Source organism: Palaemon carinicauda, chromosome 2, assembly GCF_036898095.1.
Source record: "Palaemon carinicauda isolate YSFRI2023 chromosome 2, ASM3689809v2, whole genome shotgun sequence".
In the NCBI taxonomy this organism is placed as follows: Eukaryota; Metazoa; Arthropoda; class Malacostraca; order Decapoda; family Palaemonidae; genus Palaemon; species Palaemon carinicauda.
In genome coordinates this window covers 41,449,690-41,477,622 of record NC_090726.1, presented here as the reverse complement: position 1 = coordinate 41,477,622, position 27,933 = coordinate 41,449,690, and the positions used below count along the sequence as shown (strand labels likewise).

At 40.8% G+C, this 27,933-nt stretch overlaps 1 protein-coding gene and 1 long non-coding RNA gene across 3 annotated transcripts in view; both read right to left on the bottom strand.

Moving 5' to 3' along the window:
• Positions 1 to 3,608: 3,608 nt before the first annotated feature.
• Positions 3,609 to 27,933, bottom strand: part of LOC137624073 (zinc finger protein 585A-like) — a 413,407-nt gene continuing 389,082 nt past the window's right edge. The window contains exons 1-3 of one of the 2 annotated variants that reach the window (XM_068354709.1): positions 16,261 to 16,320; positions 7,290 to 7,563; positions 3,609 to 6,620 (exon numbers count right to left, since the gene is read on the bottom strand). In XM_068354709.1, coding sequence (XP_068210810.1) covers positions 3,720 to 6,524 — 2,805 coding nt within the window. In that variant the 5' untranslated portion in view covers positions 6,525 to 6,620; positions 7,290 to 7,563; positions 16,261 to 16,320 and the 3' untranslated portion in view covers positions 3,609 to 3,719. Of the gene's footprint in view, positions 6,621 to 7,289; positions 7,564 to 16,260; positions 16,321 to 27,933 lie in introns of those variants that run through there. The other variant, XM_068354708.1, reaches the window with a different exon arrangement.
• The window catches only part of LOC137616847 (uncharacterized), a 32,133-nt gene continuing 21,203 nt past the window's right edge, over positions 17,004 to 27,933 (bottom strand). The window contains exon 3 of the long non-coding RNA XR_011039508.1: positions 17,004 to 17,130. This is a non-coding gene — a long non-coding RNA (uncharacterized lncRNA). The remainder of the gene's footprint in view (positions 17,131 to 27,933) is intronic.

Sequence of the window (27,933 nt, the reverse complement as noted above, 5' to 3'; positions counted from 1 at the left end):
CCCATTTAGGATCAACGGGAATGGGTGCGGTAAAAGACGGGGTTAACGTCTGAGACGGCACAACCTTGCCTACACCAAGACTCTCTGAGCCTGTGTAACGTTGCTGCTTAGGCGGCGAGCAGTCTTCCGATGACTGCAAAGGGTCAGAGCTGTCCCAATGGCTACAACCAGGACGCTGGACCTGTCCTGAAGGGACCGACTTTCGCTTATGGGGCCTAGAAACCTTGCTCCACGGTTTCTTATGCGAAAAGCCTTCGGATGACGAGGAGAAAATGGTCTCTCTCGTCTTATGGTAGGGGCGATCTTGATGAGACACGCCTGTTACCATAGAGGGAACGTCTGTTCGCTGATCAAGGCCTCTCGAACCCATAAGTCATAGGACATTACTTCTCCCCTGGGCTTGGGAGCTTGCAAGAGGTCTCGGACTAGGCGAACGACAGGCACGAACAGACGAACCCTCGGTCGCAACACTGACAACACTTTGCGCACTAATCACTTTCCCACGATTTTCCGCTGTGGCACTCTGACACTTTAGCTCTTTAACGTCAGCCATGAGTTGATTACGATCTGTTGCTAACGACTCAACTCTTTCACCCAAGGCATGAATGGCACGTAACATGTCTCGCATCGATGGTTCCTGAGTGCCAGTAGGGGGTTCAGGCACAACCACTACAGGGGAAGGATTAGGTTCAGGGGTATGTGGAGAGGAAAAATCTACTGATCTAGAGGAACTCCTCCTTACCCTATCTCTCTCTAGCTTACGAGAATACTTGTCGTATTCGAGCCAATCGAATTCCGAAAGGCCCACGCATTCCTCACACCGATCTCCTAATTGACAGGTTTTACCCCGACAATTAGAACACACAGTATGTGGGTCGAGAGAGGCCTTTGGAAGACGCCTATTGCAATCCCTAGCATTACACTTACGAAATCTAGGGGCTTGTGAAGCGTCAGCCATTTTGAATTAGTCAAAGAAAGTCCAAAAAAACAATCCAAGTCATCAACAATTAAATCTGTCCAACAAAGAGTTCAAGAGTTTAAGTTGAGGAAAAAACACCTGCACTGCGAAAGCTCAAACCAAAATGAAGTACTTCACCAAATATGTTGAGAAAACTCCAGGTTATACAGCGAGTATTGATACGTCTTGTCGTCAAGGTCGACAGAGAAGAATTGAGGCTTGTTTACATGCATGTGCGGTATCTGGCCGATAGTTGGCGCTGGTGGGAACACCCGCAACCTTCATAGCGATCGCTCGCGAGTTTTTGTGTGTTTTTCTGTCGAGCCGCTGGAGCAGCAGCTATTATATATTCACCGGCTAAGTTAAATATTTAAAAATCAACCCTTTCCTTCAAAACTCTGTATTTTCTTTTAGCAGCTAGGACGAGTAAATCATGAGCTTAAGGTTGTTCGTTATCCAATCAGAAGCAAAGACGGTCTCCTGTTGAACATCCTGGGGCAGCATGGGTGTTGGCAGAGGAATCTGGCCAGGTTTGAGTTCCAGAACAAGAGGGTACCAATTGCTTTTGGTCTTACTGCTTGAATGACCATGTCTGCCGTTTCCATTCTGAACGGAGTTTCAAGGACAAACTTGTTCAGGGATGAGAGGTCTATGACTGGTCTCCATCTTCCAGTCACCTTTTTCACCAGAAAAAGTCGACTGTAGAAGCCTGGAGACCCGTGCGAGAACTCTTGGAGAGCGCCCTTCTGCAACATAGTCTGGACTTCGGCTCGGAGGCCCAACTGCTTTGCTGATCCCTTCGCAACTGGGAAGGTAGGGTTGCCACCTCGCACTTTTTTCAATCTATTGGCTGCCTTCCAGATTTGCTGAAAAATATACCCTATGTAAACAACAGAAGGTTTGTTCGTGTGGGAACAAATTTTTTTTGTTTACAATCGCTAAACCAAGTATAGAACTTTTCTTGGACTCGAGACAAAATCTAGTACAGTACTACTGTAATTTGTCTATAAAATCACAGAAACTGCAAAAATAAGTTGTCTTACTGAACATTTAGACAACAACTTAATGCTAAAAGAAGTAAAAACCTTGCCTCAATTACTTATTTGCATACCTTACCAAAATAAGTTTCCTTATACTTCATGCCTCTCAAGGCAAAGAATACACAATGTAAAATTGCAAATGAGCCGGGCTCACTGCCAATCAAAACATGAACCTTTAGCTTTCTAAAGTTATATAAAAAATTCTTTATTAAATATTCAAGTATGATAAAGGTATAATATGAGAAATTGTCATGATCACCTACTATCACGCCTATAGCCAAAATAATGTAAAAAAAAAGATGAAAAAAAAGAAAAAAACAAAAGACAACTATGTAAATTTTAAGAAGTTAAACTAGTATTTCCAGTCTTCTTTGGATTACCCTGAAGTTCCTGAAAGAAATGTAAGTAACGCACCAAAGGTAAAGGAGTTACTAAACTTTAACTTTCGATTACTAATCAAAGCAGTCAACTAACACTTAACATTACTTCAAAGAAGAGGGGCTGTAAGTGAACAACATACCTCCATACAAATAAACACAACAAAGCTATGAACATTTTAAATTACATTATGATTCATTAGTTCAAAATGAACTACCAATATTTTATTTGTATTGTGGGGCCAAATGAAGATCTTATTACACACCCGCAACAAGATGAACTGAAGAGCAGGAGGTGAATGGTTGTGTCATTGACTAATTAGTTACTATCAACGCCAGATGGCATGATGGTACCAGGATAGGGAGGGATTATGCAGTGAGAGGGAATGGGAAATTTCTATTTTGGGGTAGACGTCAACACAGCTTAGAATAGAAGCAATGTGAACATTAGTAGAGCTTCATAAAAAAAATAAACCTTACTCTTATTGCTTTAAACATTATCAGTGAGTTGAGGTTAAGCCCAACAAACATCGAGGGTAAGATTTAGCATTAAAATTTCCCCTCTTTCTACCTTGTCAGGTACAGTAATACAGTTCTACAAGTAGAAAGGCTTGTTGGTCAATTCAGCCTTTCTTCAATGTTCTACAATCAGTCATTTTCAAATATAAAGTTACTTTTATGTCTTCAGTGAAGGGTCCATCCTGTAAGAGAAAGAAAAGAAAAATTGAATAATAAGGAAGAAAAGAAAGGTCCATCAAAAATGAATTGGGTCGACAGTTGAAGTCTGAGGCCCCCAAGGCTTTGAAGTCTAACCTCGATAAAGCACCAGGGGTATCAACATCAGCTGGCATCCCTAGGGTCAAGGATCTAGGAGGGTATACAAAAGGACATGGGCAAATGAGGATTCAGGCAGAAAGTGGATAAGGGAACTAAACACACAACTGACATCATAAAAGGAAAACCGATCGTGATAACGATGATGAAGACAGGACTATATTTTTACATTCTTATTTAGAAAGATTTCATATTGCTTAAATTTTTCCCAAGGAGTGACTCTTATTTCAATTTCTCAACCTGCTTTGTTCTAGTAGTACATAGGGAGCCTAAATTAATGAAATTTTTTACAATAATTTTACTCATCATATACATAAAAGTTCTTTTCTTTAAGGTAATATCTTAATTTCTATGGTATTCAGTAAACAAAATATAGAAAAAAAATCTTTATTTCCAGACACTGCCCGCCAAGGGAAACAAAATCATCTGCGGAAAAGATTTCAATATTTGAAAATGATCACATTTTTCATCATAGTACAGCACATACTTTTTAACACACCCACAAGATGGTCAATAATTAGTTTCAATACTAACAACTAAGGTATCAGTTAATTTGGGAGAAACACTCTCAATTGTGATAGTCTCTTGCTGGACATTCTGCTTATTTTTGTTTCTAATTGTAACAGCTTGTCCTTTATGGTACCTTTTTATGTGAGCCTTGACACTTGAGGACTGTGCAAAGGCTGCATGACAAACACTGCAACTGAAAGGCTTTTCCCCAGTATGCATTTTGACATGGTCTTTCAGATGAGAGATTTGCCTAAAGGCTTTTCCACAATCACAGCAAATATAGGGACGAACATCATTGTGCAGTCTAAGATGGATAGTTGCATTTGATCTGGTGTTGAAGATCTTACTACAAACTGAACATTCATATTTTCCATGACCTACGGCGATTATTGATGGAATATGTTCATGTGATGTCTCACACCTCTTTAAACTATCTGTCTTCGTATCACTTGGACAAGTATGTTCTTTAGCATTATTAGAAGAATCTGCAAGAGACTGGGAATCACTCTGCATAGCTGGAGTTTTCATGTCCTCATTTTCTACTCTATGTACTTCCTCTTTATGCAAATTTAATGCTTCAACATTCTTATACTGAAAACCGCACAGCTCACAAATACCAGAATCAACACCTTGTTGAAAAATATCTTGATCATTACCTTTTCTTTTTGGAGTTTCATGATTTTCTTCTGTATTTTTACCCTTTCCATGAGTTCTCATATGATCACTTTTATAGCAAGAGTTAATAAATGTACGGTCACAAATTCTGCAATAAAAATTTCTTACATAATGCTGCTTCGCAACTTTGATTCTCTTTTTCTTTATATTAATATGTTTATTTTGTAAGTGATATCTCAACCTCGATGACTGGTTAAAAGCCTGATCACATAAGTGGCACTGGTATGGTTTTTCTCCAGTGTGTACTCTAACATGGCTTTGGAGGTGAGCCATCTGCTTGAAACCTTTTCTACAAAAGTCACAGTAGTATGGCCGTTCACCCGTATGTGTCCGCAAGTGAACACTGAGGTTTGATGAGGTTTTATAGTTTTTTCCACACTGATAACAACAGTAAAACTTACTAACATTAGTTTTTTTACCTTTCTTCTTCATTGATCTTTCTATTTTCTTTGACTGTAAACAGCTTTCACTTTCTAAATCATCATAGAGCACACTTTTAAATTTTTTTACCTTCTTAAATTTAATAAGAGCTTCTTCAGCATCATGTTCTTGATTCAGCTGAATAGCAGAATGTCTAGCAGAGTCAATATTATCAGCATTTACGAAAAAATTACCATTACACTGTAAATCCTGTTCATTATCTCTATTAAAAGTAACCTGAGATTCATCATTCACTTTGTTACAAGAGATTACTGAAGATGGGCATGCAGTATACAAAGTACAGTTTTTCTCCATTAACATTTTAGGTAACATTATGAAATAACCTTTACCATCCTCTTGCGATTTTAAGATTGTACCAGAAGAAAGTACCTCCTGAATGACACCTGGATGAGGTATATGTGTCCCCTCTACCTCAGACAAACATTTCTCTAAATTGAATCTAGTTGTATCTGTACCCTCACTCATACAAGTTGGAACTTTATCATCAGGCTTTAAAGAAGTCTCAATAACTGAACATTTCAATATTTTACTTTCTGATTTTGTCTCTGATAGATGAGAACTGTCTGCTTTTGAGTCTGGTTTATCCTTCATGCAATTTTCCAAGCATGAGTTACTACCCGGTGGTTTTGCTGAGGGGAGGCAATTCCTCTTGGGCACGTAAGAATATGTATCATCGGTCTTATGAACTCTCTGGTGCAATGTTAAGCTATTTAAGCGAGAAAATTTCTCCCCACATATATCACATAGATATGGTGCACGCGATAAATGGACACTCATGTGAATATCCAAAGTATGTTGCTCACGAAAAATTACCCCACAAACTTCACATTGAAAAGGTCGCTCTCCTGTGTGAATCATCAAATGCCGTTTCAGCCTGGATTTGACAGGAAACTTATCACCACACACTATGCATTTATAAGGTAAGTCACTTGTATGTTTGATGGTATGTATCTTTAATTCGTATTTTGAGTGAAAAGCTGCCGAGCAAACGTTACAAACATAATTTTTTATTCCAAAATGCTTATTCATATGAGATTTTAAAGATGACTTTGATTTTAGAGTTTCCACACATATGTCACACTTGAAAGATCTTTTTCTGTGAATCTGTTTATGCATATTAAAATGATTCAGTTGTCTGAATGTTTTGGAACACTGGTCACACTGATGAACTTTTTCTGAACTATGGATTTTCAAATGCTTGTGTAAATCTGAGGACTGATCAAAAACTTTTCTACAAATATTACACTTGAATTCCTGTAAGTTACTTTCACCATTTGCTGACGACATCCAAGTTCTATCAACATTATTTTTATTACATCTCTTTGGTGTACTTGCACGTTCCACATATGTAGCACATTCATTTATAATCAACTGTTCAGTATCTAAAGCGCCTTCACTAACAAAAGACACATTAGGAGGCTTTCTTGTTGAATTATGAACGTAAATATTAGGTTCTTTATCATCGTTTTCATAAATTTTCAATTCAACATAATCAGCTGTATCTTTTTCTATATGCACATCATATTGCTCAAGAGAGAAGTGGGAGCTCACTATGGGGCAAGATTTACCCATCTTGTGGGCATTGACCTCCAATACCTTTGATTCAGAACTATTGGTTGAAGATTCTTTAGTACCGCCAGCATTACTTATCAAACAGTCATTCAAGAAGTTAGGCAATACATCATCCATTACTGCGAAGATATATAACTTTATTCTCTGCGAGTCATAAGCTTGTTCATTTCACATCTTTTTCTAAAATTCGTAATTATATTGTGAAAACAACACCTATAAAGAGATAGAAAAGAATTAAATTAATGTACACTTGTCAAATTATACAGCATCAAACTATATAAAATATCAAATCCTTCTCAAGTTCCAGTAATAAAAGATTCAAATTTTACTTATGTCTCATGCCTGTAAAGGTATGGTTGGTAAAGTGAAAACGTACAACCAAAGACAAAATATTTTTCAAGTTACACACTTTAAATAAATACTGTACTGCACTCTATGCCTATAAAAACAGTCATGTAACTCTTAGTTCTGGTAATATCTAATACCTTAGTAAACTGAATCAGTTATCATTATTATTATTACAAGCTAAGCTATAACCCTAGTTGGAAAAGCAAGAAGTTATGAGCCCAAGGGCTCCAGCTGGGAAAAATAGCCCAGTGAGGAAAGGAAACAAGGAAATAAATATACTAAAAGAGAAGTAATAAACAATCATAATAAAATTTTTAAGAGCAGTAACAACATTGAATTAGATTTTTCATATATAAACTATAAAAACTTCAAAAAACAAGAGGAAGAGAAATAAGATAGAACAGCATGCCTGAGTGTACCCTCAAGCAAGAGAACTCTATCCAAGACAGTGGAAGGCCATGGTACAGAGGCTATGGAACTACCCAAGACTAGAGAACAACAGTTTGATTTTAGTATCCTAGAAAAGCTACTTACCATAGGTAAAGAGTCCCTTCTACTCTTGCCCAGAGGAAAGTAGCCACTGAACAATTACATTGCAGTAGTTAACCCTTTCAGCAAAGAATTGTTTGGTAATCTCAGTGACGTCAGGTGTACGAGGAAAGAGGAGAATGTGGAAAGAATAGGCTAGACCATTCGGTGTATGTGTAGGTACAGCCAAAATGAGCCGTACTCAGAAAGAGGGATCCAATGTAGTACTTTCTCCTAGGAGTATCTCAATGGGTGGCTGGTGCCCTGGGCAACACAGTACCTAAAATTTATAAACAGAAGGCTAAAGTAAAGTCCTCCACCAATGCTAGAGGTTTGTATTCATGGAATATAAAAATTTCATTCAATTTTGTTTGTTTCAACAATACAAAAAGCTTTAATGCTACTTGTAGTACTATATGACAGTGACAAGTGGTCATACCTACACAACTTTGCCCAATTAACAATCAATGAAGTTGGAAGCATATAAAATATAAGTACTCTTTATAAATACAACAAATTCTAAAAGTAATTTGCATTTTGCTTAGCAATATAAACCTGAGTACTGTATTAAATAGGGGATATGTTTTCAATGTGAGCTGGAATGACACTTGAAATTATTAAGAGGCTAGTTAACGACAGGTAGTTAGCGCAGGCAAAAAGCCTCACCCCTCCAACTGTCGAAAGCTCAGCACTTTGGACCTGTGGCTCAGGACAGTTAAACTTTAAAGGATTCAAGTTTGCATAGTTGGGAGAAAAGGGGTTTTGATGATGGAAAAGGGATAACCCTTTTACCCCCAGGCTATTTGGAACTTTCCAACCCTTAACCCCCAGGGGTTATTTTTTTCCCAGCACATTTTGCAGTATATTTTTTTTAAATTGCTCTAACAGCCTTAATTTTTGTCATAGAGAGGTCAGGTTGGTCTCATTCTCTTGGAAAATGCCTGAATTTTCTCTAAAAATTATAAAAAATATGAAAAAAAAATGTTTATAGAATTTTTTTGCAAGGACGTTCCGGTACGTCCAAGGGGGTAAAGGGATGGCTTTTGTGAAACGTACCAGTACGTCCTTTGGGGGTAAAAGGGTTATCAACAGGTAGTTAGCACAGGCAAAAAGCCTCACCCCTCTACCTGTCGGAAGCACAGCACTTTGGACCTGTGGCTCAGGACTGAGAGGGGTGGTTGAGGTAAGAAGTTTAACTTTAAAGGATTCAAGTTTGTATGGCTGGGAGAAAAGGGGTTTTGATGATGGAAAAGGGGGTTTTAAGAAAGGAAAATCTATTTTGGGGTTAATGTGCTGTATGGTCTCCAAGGACTTTGCTGTGATAGGCTAGAACAGCGAATCCAATACTGTACAACAAAAATATCAAAGGGATATTGTCTCCCCGGCTCTACGGTCAGTGTATCAACATGCAAAGCACAGACTCAGTGATTATAAGAGAAACCTTTGAGTTCAAGTTCAAGTGCTCTTAAACTTGACACAGCACCTCCAATGTTGAAAGCCATCTGTTATGGTTGATGTCATTACTAAGTAATCATCGAATAGCCAAAAGAGCCAACGCTATAACTGAAGACCAGCCTACCTACACATCAACTTGCATCCAGCTGTCATCTATTATTCCCAGGTGAGAGTCCATTGCTCCACTTCTGTGCATGATGCTAGGGAGGGAGGGTCCTGGAGACCACAAAGTACCTCTCTACTAATAGTTCTGTTTCTACACTAATACAAGCCTTTGTCCTTTAATTAGGAGACTGATTCTATCACAGCTGGAACTAGGCTATTTAACTTTTAACGAGGTGTCTGTAGTTGTTGGTAGGTACCGGCTGGTACACTGAAAAGTTACTTTGATTCTGGCCACTGACTAACACCGGTGCTATCAGCGCTCATACAAACTTGGCTTTTCTAACTTTTTCTCTTTTCAGAAGTGAATGTGTTTGCCTGACCCTATAGGTGGACATGCGGACCTGCCCGAGTGTACAGTATTCAGAAAATGCGGCACTTTCATGAGAGGCAGATAGGTTTATCCCTCCCAGCAAGTACCAAAGAGATTCTTTGACTCCTTTAGAGTTCCAAAAAAGTGGGATAAAAACAACTGGATCGTTGCTCAGTGACTATGGAGAGACGTAAGAGTTCTACAGCAAGCAACAGTCTCACCCAGAAGACCTTTTATTTTGTGCCTCTTATGCAGGGGTTTACTGCAGCTTAGATTACTGTTAGGAATGTAATGAGTGGTCACTCTCCCAGTGACAGGTGTATGTCAGGAAGCAAAAGAAGAAGGCAAAGCGTGATTCTTCCCCCCCTCAGGCTCATCCTTGAGGTTACAGAAAGCAAATGGACCTGCTCTTTCCAACCCCGTACTCTGCCCTCTGATCCTTTACCATTGGTCTCTTCTGGAAGCAAGATGGGGAAGATTGGTGGTGAATTAACTCTTGGTCAAGTCTTGAGGCAGGAAGATTCGCTTCTTTTCCCGAGCAGAACAGGTAAGCCTCTCCCTTGGGAGGAGCCCTCTAATGATTATTTGTTTACAGTTGATGATGCTATGCTACAACTTTGGACTTCCTTTGGAATAAAGGGTACCCTATCCAAAGAAAGGCTAATCTTAGCACTAGAATTCCATGAAGGGTTTTGAAATGACCACTCATGATTCTGACCTCCAATTTAAACTCGATTGTTCGGTTAACAATCTGTCCTTGAGTCAGAATTTACTTTATTTACTACACTCTAAGGGGTCCTTGAGTCAGAATTTACTTTATATCGTAAGGAACTATATCTCCTTTCCACAAGAAATGCTGTAGCCCTTTCAGTTACGATATGCGCACTTGCTCTTGCAAGTCTTCAGAGCAGCATGCGCCCTCACCTACTAATGCATGTTCTCGCAAGCAGTATGTCCCCGAGCGAGCAACATGTCTAGGATCAGACTAATTGTATATTGATGAACGCTCTGCTTTGCGCAAGCATTCCCTGACTAATTTGGAAGAACCTGCCTAAGCAGACCTTGTCTGTGATCTACTCGCTCATTTATGGCACGGATAACATCAGCTCGCTTCAACACCGGAAACCTTAACACTAGCTCTCATAGTGATAGATATCCAGATGAGCCTTTCGACATATGCTCGCCTATGGTGCGCTACCACATGGATGTGCTTAACACTTGTGTGCCTAGTACTAGAGGAACAAGTGATCATATTGATCCACATGCTCCCTCTTCAGCGCTTGCTACAGTAGGAGACACACTTTATGTTTGCCGTGTGTGATGATGTGATGGGCATGAAATTAAAGACGACACACACTCTGATAAAAATTACTCACTTGGCATGCAACGTGCAAACACATTAGCTATACGTGCAAACAGAATAGAATATGCGCCTCATCCAATCCCCTTCCAAGATGGATAAGGGATAGCTATTAAGGACACCCACAAGCACACTAACAATGCAAACTCTCCTATACCCTTCACAGAGGGACACGAAATAGGTGTTATACATGCGCAAGCACAATACTACCATGCTTCCTCAACCTGCGTGTCCTTTTTTCCAAAATTGATGAGCTTTTCAGAAAGGAAGAAGACTACTTCCACACGAGCAACTAGACAGGCTTTAAAGTGTGTCCGATCTACGACAAAGAGATCAATGAAGACTATGAATTAAATAAAACTCAAGCACTACCTGATCCTTGGTCAGATTCAGGGCTCTCGCTCTTCGAAGCTTCTGCTTTTTCCAGTACGATTAACCCCAGACAATTTCCAGCAGCATGACCCTCACAGGAGATCTTAAATCAAACCTGTTTCACTGGATCCTCCATCCCAGATGCACAGAAGGTATAGGTCTGCTAGGAGTATCTCATACGTGAAAAATTATAGACTGTCCCCAATTGAGTTTGTCTCACCAAAACAAATACCTTTAGACCAAGAGTCTCTGGAAGTAGGTACTCATACAGGGGTAACAGAGGAGCCTTGTTCTCCCTTCCGAATGGGTTCCATGTGAAGGGAGAGTAAAGACAGCACCAAAGAGATTCTTGGCTCCTTCAGAGTTCCAAAAAAAAAGAGGGATAAAGAACAACTGGATCGGTGCTCACTGACTATGGAGAGACGTAAGAGCTCTACAGCAAGCAACAAAGTCTTGCCCAGAAGACCTTTAATTTCTACAAATAAATGAGAAAATTCTTTAACTTCCATCACTCATCACGGCCAGGTACGGTGTCTGCACCGAACACAAGGAAGACAAACAATAAGATTCCTCCCCAGACAGAGACAAACCTTTCCAAGGTGGTGACTCACCCAAGTCAGTACTATCTCAGGTGGCTGGTTATATGGGGGAATGAGAATGAGGCAGAATTTGAATTGTCTGGCCTTGAATAGCAGTCAATGGGCTTGGATAAGCCCACAGATTTCCAATCAAAGGCAGAAAGGTAGCTAAAGATTGGATGTGCCATTCACCTCAGGGAACCAGACAGCGACTTGAACTACCTTAGTCCAAGCTAGCTCAGGAGGTATTTAATAAAGTCGACATGCAGGTATCGGCTCGCAAAGATTCCCTGAAGGCAGGCTGGTCTTCTAAGATCTTTCTGCTAGGTTTTGCAAGGCAAAAGCATTATTACAGGATGCAAGATTCTAAACCATCTTCCCTTCTTCTGGATCAAGTTGTCGCTACACTGACCCCGTCTATGTCGGCTGAGACTTAAAGCCAAAAGCATTACTTTCATGGCTTCGGACGCCTCAAAAATGGAAGCCGCGCTCAATGTTAACCCTGCAAGCTATATCTTGGATAGACCACTTCCTACTGATAAGGCCTGTGTTTCACTTGATATTTTAGCTAAAGCTACTGCTAACAGAAATAGAGATTTCACTGTCAATTTTCTAGATTATATTTTGCCTATGGATTCAAAATGGTCTATACATTTTTTCCTATTTGCTGATTGATTGAGTTTTTTTGTATCGGTTAATCAATCAATCAATCAGCAAATGGGAAAGAAATGTATAGCTCAATCAATCAATCAGCAAATGGGGAAAAAAAATTTATAGCTCAATCAATCAATCAGCAAATGGGAAAAAAGTTTATAGACCAGTTTGAATCTTGAGAGTAGGTGTTATATTCCAAACATTGGTCTACATCAATACCTTCAACACCAGTTTGAAGAATACATGAGATCTTGTTCCGCCCTCTTTTTCAAATGTGGCACGGTGGTTGCACAGTCAATTATGACTCCTGCACTGTCAGACAGGTGGCCAAAAATTGCTGAAGTTTCTCACCAGGTACCAGATAGGCTTTTCAAGCCTGTCAGTCGCCCTGCTTCAGAAACTGTTTTCGCTGCTGACGATCTTCATACAGCTTCTCTACTTCAATCTCTTGTAAATTGATACCTCTCCTTCTCACTCCTATCTTAATATTTTCCATCCACCAACCAACTGGTCTTCTGCCTTTCTAATGAAATATTTATATCTGCCGGTGTTTGAGACAGGAGCATAACCTCAGTTTTCTCCTTGCTAATTTTTATACCATTTGAAAATTGCTTAAGTGGTAGGATGAATGCTTGTAATTATAAGATTTATATGAAGCTTCTCTTTTTATCTGTTCAACAGCTCGATACCATCATGTCAAATAGATGTGCCTCCCCATTATCTTTAGGTGTTGGAAACAAAACACGGGCTGAAGAAGGGGTCAAGCAAGTTATCATTACAAGGTTTCGAGTCTCGTACCGCCTTTAAAAGTCCAAACAAACTTGTTAGGACATGGCAACAGGAAGGACATCTGGATTGTCAGATTCAGAACAATTCCTGTTCAAGTGTGGCTGATGAGACCTTAGTATGTAGGCTACAGTCCCAACAGTTTCTTTCCGTGTTTTTCCCCTCAGAGAAAACGATTGTCTTTTCCTCTTTTGTTGCAATACAGTACTTTTAACTTTCTGATGCAAATAATTGGGGGAGTATTTTTCAAATTCTAGATGTTTTAAAATTCTGAAGGTTGACTGAAAACTAAATTATAAAGGGGAAACAAGCGCAAGACCACCTCCTAACCAAAGGTTCCCCAACTAACCTAACTGGTATTATTATAGCTCTGGTCAAGGCAATATTTTATAATAGGAAAAAACTTTTTTTTTAAATTACCTTTATTTTCACCGCAAATAAATTGTTAGCAAGATATACCCTAATATATCTGCCGACATCCAGTGGGATCTGGGGGTTTAAGGTGGGGAAAATATAAAGGGGAATCAATAAACAATGGTAAAACAAACCTTTTCCTCTCTGTACATTATTTTCTGGGATGCATAATAAAACCATGGAAAATTACACAAATTACCGACATCCTAAGCTCCCAAAACATTTTTCATTTGTTTTTTCACATTTTACAATTTGCACGCATTCGCTCCTGTTCGTTCGTGAGTACATACTTTGTTGCATATTAACCATTGTAAGCTTTCTGCGCATTTTCTTCTGATCGTTTGTGTGTACATACCTTGACTGAAAATATAGTTTTACCATCTAACTTAACCGAAGATTCCCCACCTAACCTAACCTATCCTAAGGTTCCTCATCGAACCTAACCTAGCCTAAGGTTCCTCACCCAACCTAACCTAACAAGATTCCCCACCTAACCTACCCTAGGACACATATCCTTACCTGGCAGGGGGCTATGACATCTGTGACACCACCCCATTAGGCAGCCAATATCTATAGTTTACCCTAAGTCTAAGTCTTCACCCTGTGTTTGCTTCGCAATAAGCTTCACTCCTGCCAAGGTAACACTAAATAATACAGAGCCTTTGCACATCAGCGGCCAGTTCCTCATGCGTTCATTAAAAGTGGACATCAACTGACCTAAACTTTCCCCCCTAATCCAACCTACAGTACAAGCCGTGTCCTTACCTACTTAACAGGGGGGCTAACCTCATCAAAGGTCATTAACGGACATATGCAAATCGCCTTATATTTGTTCAGTGTATTTAACTTCACTCACTCCAAAGCCCTGTCCACACAATCGAACATGCCCGACGGGCAAACAGTGATACCAGACCATAATAGTTTGTAAGAATGAGGGTTAATGACGTTAGAAGTGGGAAAACTAAAGGCAAGGATCTAGCAACACTGTATGATGCCAGATCCCTGTCTGTGGTTTTCCCGCTTCTGACGTCATCAACCCTCATTCGTACTAACTACTGTGGTCTGGTATCACTGTTTGCCCGTCGGGGCATGCTCGATCGTGTGGACAGGGCTTAACAGAAGACTTAGCCTTCCCGTTTTATAAAGTTTAATAATACTTCTGCTTCATAGAAGAGCCACTTGCTACATGACCCTGTACCAAACAAAGGGAGAAGCTCAGGTTGAATTATGTAGAGAGATCATTCGAAGGACTGTCTCTCTTGCACTGAAATAAAATATTTTTTTCCAATTTGCACTGGGAGTTAGCATAGCTCTATCCCTACACTGTGCAGTACTGTATATGATCTCCTCTATCAAATACAAGAAATAAAACTAGTCGTGAGAAATTCTTCTCATTTTCAAACGATCAACAAGAACTTCTATTCCATCTTGGATGATCCTTTAATTTCTGACCTTGAAAACAAAAAGATGTCAACTCTACTTATACAAATATCAAGTGTAAAGATGTGTCTTTGAATCTCAGGAGGATTCAGCCTTTTGTCTGCCCATATTAACCCTTTTACCCCCAGGCTATTTGGAAATTTCCAACCCTTAACCCACAAGGGTTATTTTTTTTCAAACACATTTTGCAGTATATTTCTTTCAAATTGCTCTAACAGCCTTAATTTTCGTCATAGAGAGGTCAGGTTGGTCTCATTCTCTTGGAAAATGCCTGAAGTTTCTCAAAAAATTATCAAAAATATGCAAAAAAAAATTTAAATAGCATTTTTTTGCAAGGACGTACCGGTACGTCCATGGGGGTAAAGGGATGAGTTTTGTGAAACATATCAGTACGTCCTTTGGGGGTAAAAGGGTTAAGCGTACCTGAAGCGACAGATTTGACAAATCACTCTAAAATCTTTCCCTTCAGCTGGTTCTGAAACTCCAGCTGGAAGGAATATTTTCAAATCTGGAGTATCCTCGTAATAGAAAACATGAGTGACTCATTAATCTTTATCTTGCAAAATTATTCTACAACAGTAAAATTGCTTGGCTACAGTGAATGTTATATTCTGTGAGGATTTGGAAATTAATTATCATTACTTTCATCACCATTCCTCTTACCATGAATTTATCACATATCTCTCCAGATAATTAATCTGATTTTCATATTGCAATAATTGCAGTAATGAGGGGTCCAATAACATACTGGAAAAAAATTACTCGAATCTCATTCTTTTAAAATACTTATTAAAGTAAACCCATCAGAAGGATATTGGGAGTTAAATTGCAGGACAGGATTAGAAATGAAACTACAAAAGAGATTACTCGAGTGCCATATGTGGATGAGATCACGATAAGGAGTAGATGGAGATGGTTTGGGCATACTCTTCGCACTCCCCAAGACAAATCAGTTCACCAAACTTTCAACTGGGCTCCACAAGGCACTAAGAGAGTTGGAAAACCCAGGCATACATGGCTGAGGACTATGAAGCCTGAAGTAGGAGATGGAGAAGTATTAATTTAAAAGCTCTAGATAAGACGACTGGCGAAATCTAACCGAGGCCCTTTGCGTCAATTGGAGTAAGAGGAGATAATGAATTGCTTATGATGTTACTGCATACTAGGATCATGAATTTGGACTTGACAAATCTTTTCCAAACCTCATTGTTAATGATGATACTTTTGCCTTTGAGCAATATTATTAGTAATATTATTACTAAGCAAGCTAAAATCCTAGTTTTAAAAGCTGAGATTGATTGATTTGAAGTTCTCTGGCATCTTGACATCGAGGGTCATTGACGCCGATATAGTTTACTATAAAGATTAGAAGAATATTCAATTAAAACCAGAGAATTAGAACATTACAACATCTTCAAGTTTCAAAACGCAAGAAGCACTCACTCTGCCAGCTGCTTCCCGAGCATTCCTGTGTGCCGATTCAAACTGCGCCATGTCCAGGTACAGTGAACCCTCGTTTATCGCGGTAGATAGGTTCCAGTCGCGGCCGCGATAGGTGAAAATCCGCGAAGTAGTGACACCATATTTACCTATTTATTCAACATGTATATTCAGACTTTTAAAACCTTCCCTTGTACGTAGTACTGTTAACAAACTACCCTTTAATGTACAGAACACTTAATGCATGTACTACAGTACCCTAAACTAAAACAGGCACAAATATTAAAGGTGATTTTATATCATGCATTTCCTAAACATGCTAAAAAGCACGATAAAAAATGGCAACCAATGTTTTGTTTACATTTATCTCTGATCATAATGTAGAAACAAACTGGAGGTAGAGCTTTGCTTATTACCCAGACATATTTCCCATACTTTTCCCTTAGAACTACATCACATCTTCCTACTTTAGGTATATATATATATATATATATATATATATATATATATATATATGTGTGTGTGTGTGTGTGTGTATATATATATATATTTATATGTATACACATATACATACCTACATATATACATAACTACATGCATACATATATATATATATATATATATATATATATATATATATATATATATATATATATATATATTACTGTATATATATGGGTTATGAAAAAAATCCGCGAAGTGGTGAATCCGCGATGGTCGAACCACGAAGTAGCGAGGGTTCACTGATTCCAAGCACAGCACGGCTCCGCCCGTGGGGTCGTCTACGACTATGTGCGGAGTGGGGACCCTCACTGTCCCCGTTGCTTTCATGGCCTTCGGACTTTCGAACTCCCCGTTGAACATCGCCCTCGCCTGAGGAGAATTTGATGTTTTAACTGTGATATCTAAAACAAGATAAAATTACAAACTGCTGGTAATAAAACCATCATCTATTTAATCATATAAATTGAAATTTAACTTCCTGTGACATCTACAAATGATAAATAAAATGACTGCTGGTAATAAAAACCATCATTTTTCTAATCATACATATAAATTGAAGGTGTTAGTATCCAAAATCCAGCATTCAAATTATCCCTAGGATAATATCTAATGACTGGTATCTATAAGAAAAACTATACAGTACATACATATTCAATATATGATAAACGTTAACCCTTTTACCCCCAAAGGACGTACTGGTACGTTACACAAAACTCATCCCTTTACCCCCATGGACGTACCGGTACGTCCTTGCAAAAAACTGCTATTTACATTTTGTTTTGCATATTTTTGATAATTTCTTTGAGAAACTTCAGGTATTTTCCAAAAGAATAAGACCAACCTGACCTCTCTATGACAAAATTAAGACTGTTAGAGCAATTTAAAAAATATATACTGCAAAATGTGCTTGAAAAAAAATAACCCCTGTGGGTTAAAGGTTGGAAAGTTCCAAATAGCCTGGGGGTAAAACGGTTAAAATAGCAATGGACTGATAGCTCCCAATGCAAAACCTTTCTTGCTCATTAACCATTTCATATGTTTTGCACAACGGCTCAAAGTATGTCTTCCACACAGCACCATAAGGGACAGATTTACTTGTGCATTACACGCACGGTGATATGTCACCGTTTATGTAACGATAAATAATTGAACATTTGCCAGTCGTAGGAGGCAATTACTGACGACATATCTCTATCAACATAAATAACTAGTGGGGCACTCAAGAGCATGCCTTTGCCACACAAAGCATTCACACTTCATTCATAACTCTGATGCGTAATTGTACTACGACGTATTTTCTTAAAAAATCTAATGGCTTTGTCCTTGGGTCAAACCCCACATTATCATTATTATTAAATGCTAAGCTACTACCCTAGTTGGAAAAGCAGGATGCTATAAGCCCAGGGGCCCCAGCAGGGAAAATAGCCCAGTGAGGAAAGGAAACAAGGAAAAATTAAATATCTTAAGAACAGGAACAACATTGAAATAAATATTTCCCATATAAACTATAAAAACTTTAACAAAACAAGAGGAAGAGAAGTTAGACAGAATAGTGAGCCCCAGTGTACCCTCAAGCAAGGGAACTCTAACCCAAGACAGTGGAAGACCATGGTACAGAGGCTATGGCACTAACCAAAAATGTTATTTTGATAATAAAATAAATTTTTGAATATACTTACCCGGTGATTATAATAGCTGCAACTCTGTTGCTCGACAGAAAAACTTTACGGAAAAATTCGCCAGCGATCGCTACACAGGTAGGGGGTGTACTCAACAGCGCCATCTGTCGTTCAGATACCCATTACTCATTGTAAACAAAGAACTCAATTTTCTCCTCGGTCCACTGTGTCTCTATTGGGGAGGAAGGGAGGGTCCTTTAATTTATAATCACCGGGTAAGTATATTAAAAAATTTATTTTATTATCAAAATAACATTTTTCAATATTTAACTTAGCCGGTGATTATAATAGCTGATTCACACCCAGGGGGGTGGGTAGAGACCAGCAAAATATGTTTACATCATATGAGCTAAGAATTTTTATTTCATTTTAGAAGTTATCAAAATAACTAAACAAAATAAATAGGTACCTGGTAAGGAAGTCGACTTGAACAATTACTCTGCCTTTTTAAGTACGTCTTCCTTACGGAGCCTCGCGATCCTCTTAGGATGCTGAGCGACCCCTAGGAGCTGAAGTATCAAGGGTTGCAACCCATACAACAGGACCTCATTAAAACCTTTAATCTAGGCGCTTCTCAAGAAATGACTTTGACCACCCGCCAAATCAACTAGGATGCGAAAGGCTTCTTAGCCTTCCGGACAACCCAAAAACAACAATAAAAACATTTCAAGAGAAAGATTAAAAAGGTTATGGAATTAGGGAATTGTAGTGGTTGAGCCCTCACCCACTACTGCACTCGCTGCTACGAATGGTCCCAGAGTGTAGCAGTTCTCGTAAAGAGACTGGACATCCTTAAGATAAAAAGACGCGAACACTGACTTGCTTTTCCAATAGGTTGCGTCGATTATACTTCGCAGAGATCTATTTTGTTTAAAGGCCACGGAAGTTGCGACAGCTCTAACTTCGTGTGTCCTTACCTTCAGCAAAGCTTGGTCTTCCTCATTCAGATGGGAATGAGCTTCTCGTATTAACAGTCTGATAAAATAGGATAAAGCATTCTTTGACATAGGCAAAGATGGTTTCTTAACTGAACACCATAAAGCTTCAGACGGGCCTCGTAAAGGTTTAGTTCGTTTTAAATAGAACTTAAGAGCTCTTACAGGGCATAAGACTCTTTCTAGTTCATTTCCAACCATACGATAAGCTTGGAATATCGAACGATTTTGGCCAAGGTCGAGAAGGCAGCTCGTTTTTGGCTAGAAAACCAAGTTGTAGAGAACATGTAGCCGTTTCAGATGAGAATCCGATGTTCTTGCTGAAGGCATGAATCTCACTGACTCTTTTAGCTGTGGCTAAGCATACCAGGAAAAGAGTCTTTAAGGTGAGATCTTTCAGGGAGGCTGATTGTAGCGGCTCGAACCTGTCTGACATAAGGAATCTTAGTACCACGTCTAAATTCCAACCAGGTGTAACCAAACGACGCTCCTTCGTGGTCTCAAAAGACTTAAGGAGGTCCTGTAGATCTTTATTGTTGGAAAGATCTAAGCCTCTGTGACGGAAGACTGATGCCAACATGCTTCTGTAACCCTTGATAGTGGGAGCTGAAAGAGATCGTTCTTTCCTCAGATATAAGAGGAAGTCAGCTATTTGAGTTACAGAGGTACTGGTCGAGGATACGGATACTGACTTGCACCAGTTTCGGAAGATTTCCCACTTCGATTGGTAGACTCTAAGGGTGGATGTTCTCCTTGCTCTAGCAATCGCTCTGGCTGCCTCCTTCGAAAAGCCTCTAGCTCTTGAGAGTCTTTCGATAGTCTGAAGGCAGTCAGACGAAGAGCGTGGAGGCCTTGGTGTACCTTCTTTACGTGTGGCTGACGTAGAAGGTCCACCCTTAGGAGAAGTGTTCTGGGAACGTCTACTAGCCATCGAAGTACCTCGGTGAACCATTCTCTCGCGGGCCAGAGGGGAGCAACTAGCGTCAACCTTGTCCCTTCGTGAGAGGCGAACTTCTGCAGTACCTTGTTGACAATCTTGAACGGAGGGAATGCATATAGATCTAGATGTGACCAATCTAGGAGAAAGGCATCTATATGAACTGCTGCTGGGTCCGGGATTGGTGAGCAAAATATTGGGAGCCTCTTGGTCATCGAGGTTGCGAAGAGATCTATGGTTGGCTGGCCCCAGGTGGCCCAAAGTCTCTTGCATACATCCTTGTGGAGGGTCCATTCTGTTGGAATTATTTGTCCCTTCCGACTGAGACAATCTGCCATGACATTCAAGTTGCCTTGGATGAACCTCGTTACTAGTGATATGTTTAGACCTTTTGACCAGGTGAGGAGGTCCCTTGCGATCTCGTACAACGTCAGAGAGTAGGTCCCTCCTTGCTTGGAGATGTACGCCAAAGCCGTGGTGTTGTCCGAGTTCACCTCCACCACTTTGCCTTGAAGGAGAGACCTGAAGCTTTTCCAGGCCAGACGTACTGCCAGTAGCTCCTTGCAGTTGAAATGCATTGTCCTTTGACTCGAGTTCCATATTCCCGAGCATTCCCGACCGTCTAATGTCGCACCCCAGCCTACGTCCGATGCGTCCGAGAAGAGAACGTGGTTGGGAGTCTGAACAGCCAGGGGAAGACCCTCTCTTAGGTTGATATTGTCCTTTCACCAAGTCAGACAAGACTTTATCTTTTCGGAAACCGGGATCGAGACCGCTTCTAGCGTCTTGTCCTTTTTCCAGTGAAAAGCTAGATGGTATTGAAGAGGACGGAGGTGTAGTCTTCCTAGTGACACAAATTGATCCACGGATGACAGTGTCCCTACCAGACTCATCCACAGCCTGACTGAGCAGCGTTCCTTCTTCAGCATCTTCTGGATGGATAGCAGGGCTGGGGGCTGATCGTCTTGTTGTTCAGCAACGTCCTCATCAGAGGGTTCCTCATCCGAAACTGATGAGGAAACGGCAACGGAGTGGGCAACGTCTGGCTCGCTGAATCCGGTCGCACTGGTGGATGCGTGACGGAGCCGGACGCAATATCATGGAACTGCTGCACAGTCTGTTAACTGTCAACAACCATGGGTGCACGAGGAAGCACAGCGTCAACCCGAGACTGTCTAGACCGTCTGGGTTGTGCAGTCAACACCCTACCGGGTTGCTGAGGTTGACGCACTGCGTCAAAACAAGTCACCTCTGCTGGTTGTTGAACGTCCTGAACGTCAACAACCACCTCCGAGCGTCGCTTAACGTCAACGTGCGGCTGGCAACCCACACTGGGTTGCATCGGTGGAGGAACCACCTCAACTGGCAGACGCGAGTAGGTTACCTCAGCGTCAACAGGGCGCACAACCGACCGGTTGGAAGGTTGTTGGCCAGAAGGTTCTTCTCCGCATTTAAGTCCTCTATCAAGGATGCAAGCTTGGACTGCATGTCTTGCAGCAAAGCCCATTTAGGGTCTATGGGAGCAGGTGTGGCAACAGACGGGGTTAGCGACTGAGGCGGAACCGTTTACCATCCCTGAAAGCCTTGTTATGCGTGACATAATAGTACAGCAAAACTTCAAAGGCTCGACAACAGCTGTGAAGTTGACCTGTAAACAACTTGGAGCGTCTCCTGGCTAGGCGCCAGGGAGAGTCTACCAGAATTGAGAAGTCTATCTGGGCAGAGGCATGAACTCCCAAGCCGAGAACTTCTCTCGTGTCATATCAGACTCTCGCTCTATAAACCAGTTTAAAAGAAGGGAAAGCAAAGGCTGTATCCCCCAAACTCCTCCTGGTGAAAAACCAGTCGCCTAGCCAACGTAACGCTCTCTAGGAGAGCGAGAGAGCACTAGCTTAAAAACAACGGCTTCGAAGTAGCTAGGCCTAGTGTAAGCTCTGACGTTTAGGCGAACAAGGAGCAGCAGTTACAAAAAGATCCGGACGAAGATCCTTAAAAAAATCATCATGATTTAATTAAAGTCCATAGGAGGCTAAGCAGCTTTAGGCTCCTCTCCATCTGACAGAGTCCTCAAGGGAATATCAGTAGGAGGGAGAACAGCAACTTCCTCATCTACAGGAACCTTGTCCGATAAAAGCTGAGTCTCTCACTGGTGCATTAGTAGCGGACCAGAACGCAACGTCATGTAACTGCTTGACAGTCTGTGAACTGTCAACAACTGAACTGTCAACCACAACAGGTGCGTGAGGACGCACAGCGTTCACTCGAGACTGCTTTGACTGCCTAGACTGAGCAGTCAAAACAACTCTAGAATGCGGAGGTTGACGCACAGCGTCAAAACAGTCAACTCCGATTGTTAGTGAACGTCTTGAACGTCAACAGGAGCATCAGCCAGTGGCCTAACGTCCAAATGCGGCTGAAAAACCACACGAGACCGCATCGAGTGTGGTTCTAAACAACCTGACTGACGTGACTAAGCTACGCCAACGTCAAAAGTAAGCACAAAGGAACGTTAGGTTGGCTGAAAGCCAGGATATCGATGAGATAAACGGCTAGACTCAACGGACTAATCGGCAGAATAGTCTTCCATAAGGGAGGCAAGCATATACTGCATGTTATGCCATACAACCCATTAAGTATCAACGGAAATGGTTGTGGTAATAGACGAGGGTAACGTCTGTGACCGCAACACTTTGCCTACAAAAAAAGACTCTCGGAGTCTGTGTTACGCTTTTGTTAGGCGGCGAGCAGTTATCCGATGACTGCATAGGGTCAGAGCTGTCCTAATGGCTGTAACCAGGACGCTGGACCTGTCCTGAAAGGACTGACTTTCGCTTAAGGGCTTCGAAACCTTGTGACAGGTTTCTTATGCGAAAAGCCTACGGATGGCGAGGAGAAACAACGTCTCTCTCGTCTTATGGTAGGGGAGATCTTGGTAAGATACACCCGATACCATAGAGGAAAACGTCTGTTCGTTGGTCAAGGCCTCTCGAACCCATAAGTCGTTCGACATTACTTCTCCCCTGGGCTTGGGAGCTTGTAAGAGGTCCCGGACTAGGTGAACGACAGGCACGAACAGACGAACCCTCGGACGCAACACTGTAACACTTTGCACCTCGGACGCAACACTGTAACACTTTGCGCATATCACTTTATCACTTCGATTTTCTGTTTTGCACTTATTTCTACCTGAAACACGCAATTCTACCCTTCATTAAAAGGTAGTAATTGCGAAATTAGTCGTATAATGCAAGCTCATAATACAAGCAAAAAACAGAAAACATATTTTAAGATAAAAAGAAAAATCAGTGGCTGGGAAAGAGACTAAACACTAGTTCATATAAACTACGTTTTCAATCTCTCACCGCACATAGCCTGGGGACGAGAATAAAAACCTAAAAACGTTTTATCCTTCCTCCCCGTACAGCGACTAGGGACGTGAGTAACACGAGAACAACGTTACCCGCTTGAACGGAACGTTTCCTCTCCTCTCTCTCCCTCCGTCTCTATCTCTCTCTCTCTTTCTCTCTTGATTTCGCACCTAAGAGAAGAGCCCAATTATATATCGTCAAAAAAAAAAATGTTATTTGACTAAAGGAAAAAACTGAAAGGTTTTTCAAATAAAAAGTTCCTTTAAATTAGAATTTAAAACATTTAAGCTAAGAAAGAATGAACAAAACGTCAGAATCGATTTACTCTTACTGCAAAGTGAAACCGTGATACACTCTCTCTCTATCGTAACGATAGAGCGCATGTTGAACGTCCTGAACGTCAACAACTGCGTAGCATAAAAAACTAAACGTTAGTTCATCTTTGAAAACAGTACGAAGACTATCAAAGAAATTCTTTCATAAAATATTACATTTAAAAGTTTTAAATCCTTAGCTCTTTAAAAGCTAAAGACGATATAAAGGGCTCAACGTTGATTAACTTCGGTTTCCAAGTTAGGACCGCCTACTCTCAGGAAAGGTCTACTGTATATAAACAAAGCATTAAAATTTATTTTTATATGTTTATAAAAAATGGAAAGTTAATCGAAGAGGCCTAATAAAGGCGGAGAGATATAAAATATATAGAGGAAAATCTAAAACGTGATAAGATAATTACTAAAAGCTTAAACACACTTCCGCTAAGGGAAGGGTCGGCCATTTAAAAGTGAAAGAAAGTCCATACTCTCTTTATCACCATAATTAAATCTATCCAAAACGAGTTCAAGTTTTAAGATGAAGATAAAACACCTGCATAGCGAAAGCTCAAAACTAGAATAGTGTACTTCACCAAATAGTTGTGAAAACAAATCCAGTTAGCAACAGCGAATTAGTAGGTCTTGCCGGTAGCCCGACAGAGAGAAAATTGAGTTCTTTGTTTACAATGAGTAATGGGTATCTGAACGACAGATGGCGCTGTTGAGTACACCCCCTACCTGTGTAGCGATCGCTGGCGAATTTTTCCGTAGAGTTTTTCTGTCGAGCAACAGAGTTGCAGCTATTATAATCACCGGCTAAGTTAAATATTGAAAACTAGAGATCAATGGTTTGATCTTGGAGTGTCCTTCTCCTAGAAGAGCTGCCAACCAGAGTTAAAGAGTCTCTTCTACCCTACCCAAGAGGAAAGTAGCCACTGAACAATTACAGTGCTGTAATTAACCCCTTGAGTGGGGAAGAATTGTTTGGTAATCTCAGTGTTGTCAGGTGCATGAGGACAGAGGAGAATCTGTAAAGAATAGGCCAGACTATGTCCACCATGTTTCGTTGAAATTGTTCAGTAGTTTTTCCATAATGTTGTTCGCAAAAAATAAACTAACACAACATTTGCGATCTACTTAGCATTGCGATTATTTTTAAAGTACCGCTGCGTACTTGTACTTCGATGTACTTTAATTAAAATGTTACAGATTCATCCTTGGGTCAAACCAAACATGACTACCAAGTTTGGCCAAAATCGGTATGACAGTTTTTGTGTAAAGTTGCTTACATACAAACAAACAGACAGGAGTGACTGCATAACCTTCGCAAAATTTTAAAGGCCATTCATCTGCAAGAAATTCTATTTACCAACATCTGAGTTACATCATTCAACCATTAGCATCGATAAAGCAGTACTGTACTAATTCAATTAAAAGAAATTATATACATGTATAAAAATCGTCTTGGGTTAGAGTTCTCTTGCTTGGGGGTACACTCAAGCTCACTATTCTATCTTATTTCTCTTCCTCTTGTTTTGTTAAAGTTTATAAAGGAAATATGTTATTTTCATTAGTAAAATAAATTTTTGAATATACTTACCCGATAATCATGTAGCTGTCAACTCTGTTGCCCGACAGAATTTTACGGAAGGGATACGCCAGCGATCGCTATACAAGAGGGGGGTGTACTCACAAGCGCCACCTGTGGCCAGGTACTGCAGTACTTCTTGTTGACACCACTTCAATTTTTCCTCGGTCCACTGGTTCTATGGGGAGGAAGGGTGGGTCAATTAAATCATGATTATCGGGTAAGTATATTCAAAAATTTATTTTACTAATGAAAATAACATTTTTCAATATTAAACTTACCCGATAATCATGTAGCTGATTCACACCCAGGGAGGTGGGTGAAAACCAGTGTACATGTATATCAAGAAGCTAAGTATCCCGTATTTCATATTATCAGTTATTCAAAATAACAATGAAATTACAAGTACCTGGTAAGGAAGTCGACTTGAGCCATTACTCTGCCTTAAATAAGTTCGTCTTCCTTACTGAGCGCAGCGTTCCTCTTAGGAGGCTGAACAACTCTAAGGTGCTGAAGTATCAAGGGCTGCAACCCATACTAAAGGACCTCATCACAACCTTTAACCTCGGCGCTTCTCAAGAAAGAATTGACCACCCGCCAAATCAACAAGGATGTGGAAGGCTTCTTAGCCGACCGTACAACCCATAAAAAGTATTCAAGAGAAAGGTTAAAAGGTTATGGGATTATGGGAATGTAGTGGCTGAGCCCTCGCCTACTACTGCATTCGTTGCTACGAATGGTCCCAGGGTGTAGCAGTACTCGTAAAGAGACTGGACATCTTTGAGATAGAATGATGCGAACACTGACTTGCTTCTCCAATAGGTTGCATCCATAACACTCTGCAGAGAATGGCTCTGTTTGAAGGCCACTGAAGTAGCCACAGCTCCCACTTCATGTGTCCTTACCTTCAGCAAAGCAAGGTCTTCTTCCTTCAGATGAGAATGTGCTTCCCTAATCAGAAGCCTGAATAGTAAGAAACTGAGTTCTTAGAACTTGGAAAAGAAGGTTTCTTGATAGCACACCATAAGGCTTCTGATTGTCCTCGTAAAGGTTAAGACCTTTTTAGATAGTACCTAAGAGCTCTAACTGGGCAAAGTACTCTCTCCAGTTCATTCCCCACCAAGTTGGACAGGCTTGGGATCTCGAACGACTTAGGCCAAGGACGTGAAGGAAGCTCGTTTAGTAAAAACCGAGCTGCAAGGAACATGTAGCCGTTTCAGATGTGAAAACAATGATCCTGCTGAAGGCGTGGATCTCACTTACTCTTTTAGCTGTTGTCAAGCACACGAGGAAAAGAGTTTTTAATGTGAGGTCCTAAAAAGAGGCTGATTGGAGAGGTTCAAATCTTGATGACATAAGGAACCTTAGGACCACGTCTAGATTCCAGCCTGGAGTGGACAACCGACGTTCCTTTGAGGTCTCAAAAGACCTAGGGAGGTCCTGTAGATCTTTGTTGGTGGAAAGATCCAAGCCTCTGTGGCGGAAAACCGCTGCCAACATACTTCTGTAACCCTTGATCGTAGGAGCTGAAAGGGATCTTACTTTCCTTAGATATAACAGGAAGTCAGCAATCTGGGTTACAGTGGTACTGGTTGAGGAAACTGCATTGGTCTTGTACCAGCTACGGAAGACTTCCCCTTGAGACTGATAGATTCTGAGAGTGGATGTTCTCCTTGCTTTGGCAATCGCTCTGGCTGCCTCCTTCGAAAAGCCCCTAGCTCTTGAGAGTCTTTCGAAAGTCTGAAGGCAGTCAGACGAAGAGCGTGGAGGTTTGGGTGTACCTTCTTTACGTGAGGTAGACGTAGAAGGTTCACTCCTAGAGGAAGAGTCCTGGGAATGTCGACCAGCCATTGCAGTACCTCTAAGAACCATTCTCTCGCGGGCCAGAGCGGAGCCAACCAACGTCAGCCGTGTCCCTTTGCGAGAGGAGAACTTCTGAAGTACCCTGTTGACAATCTTGAACGGCGGGAATGCATACAGGTCGAGATGGAACCAATCCAGCAGAAAAGCATCCACGTGAACTGCTGCTGGGTCTGGAATCGGAGAACAATACAACAGGAGTCTCTAGGTTATCGAGGTAGCGAACAGATCTATGGTTGGCTGACCCCACAGGGCCCAAAGTCTGCTGCAAACATTCTTGTGAAGGGTCCACTCTGTGGGGATGACCTGACCCTTCCGGCTGAGGTGATCTGCCATGACATTCATACCGCCCTGAATGAACCTCGTTACCAGCGTGAGCTTTCGATCTTTAGACCAGATGAGGAGGTCCCTTGCGATCTAGAACAACTTCACGAAAGAGTCCCTCCCTGCTTGAAGATGTAAGCCAGGGCTGTGGTGTTGTCAGAGTCCAC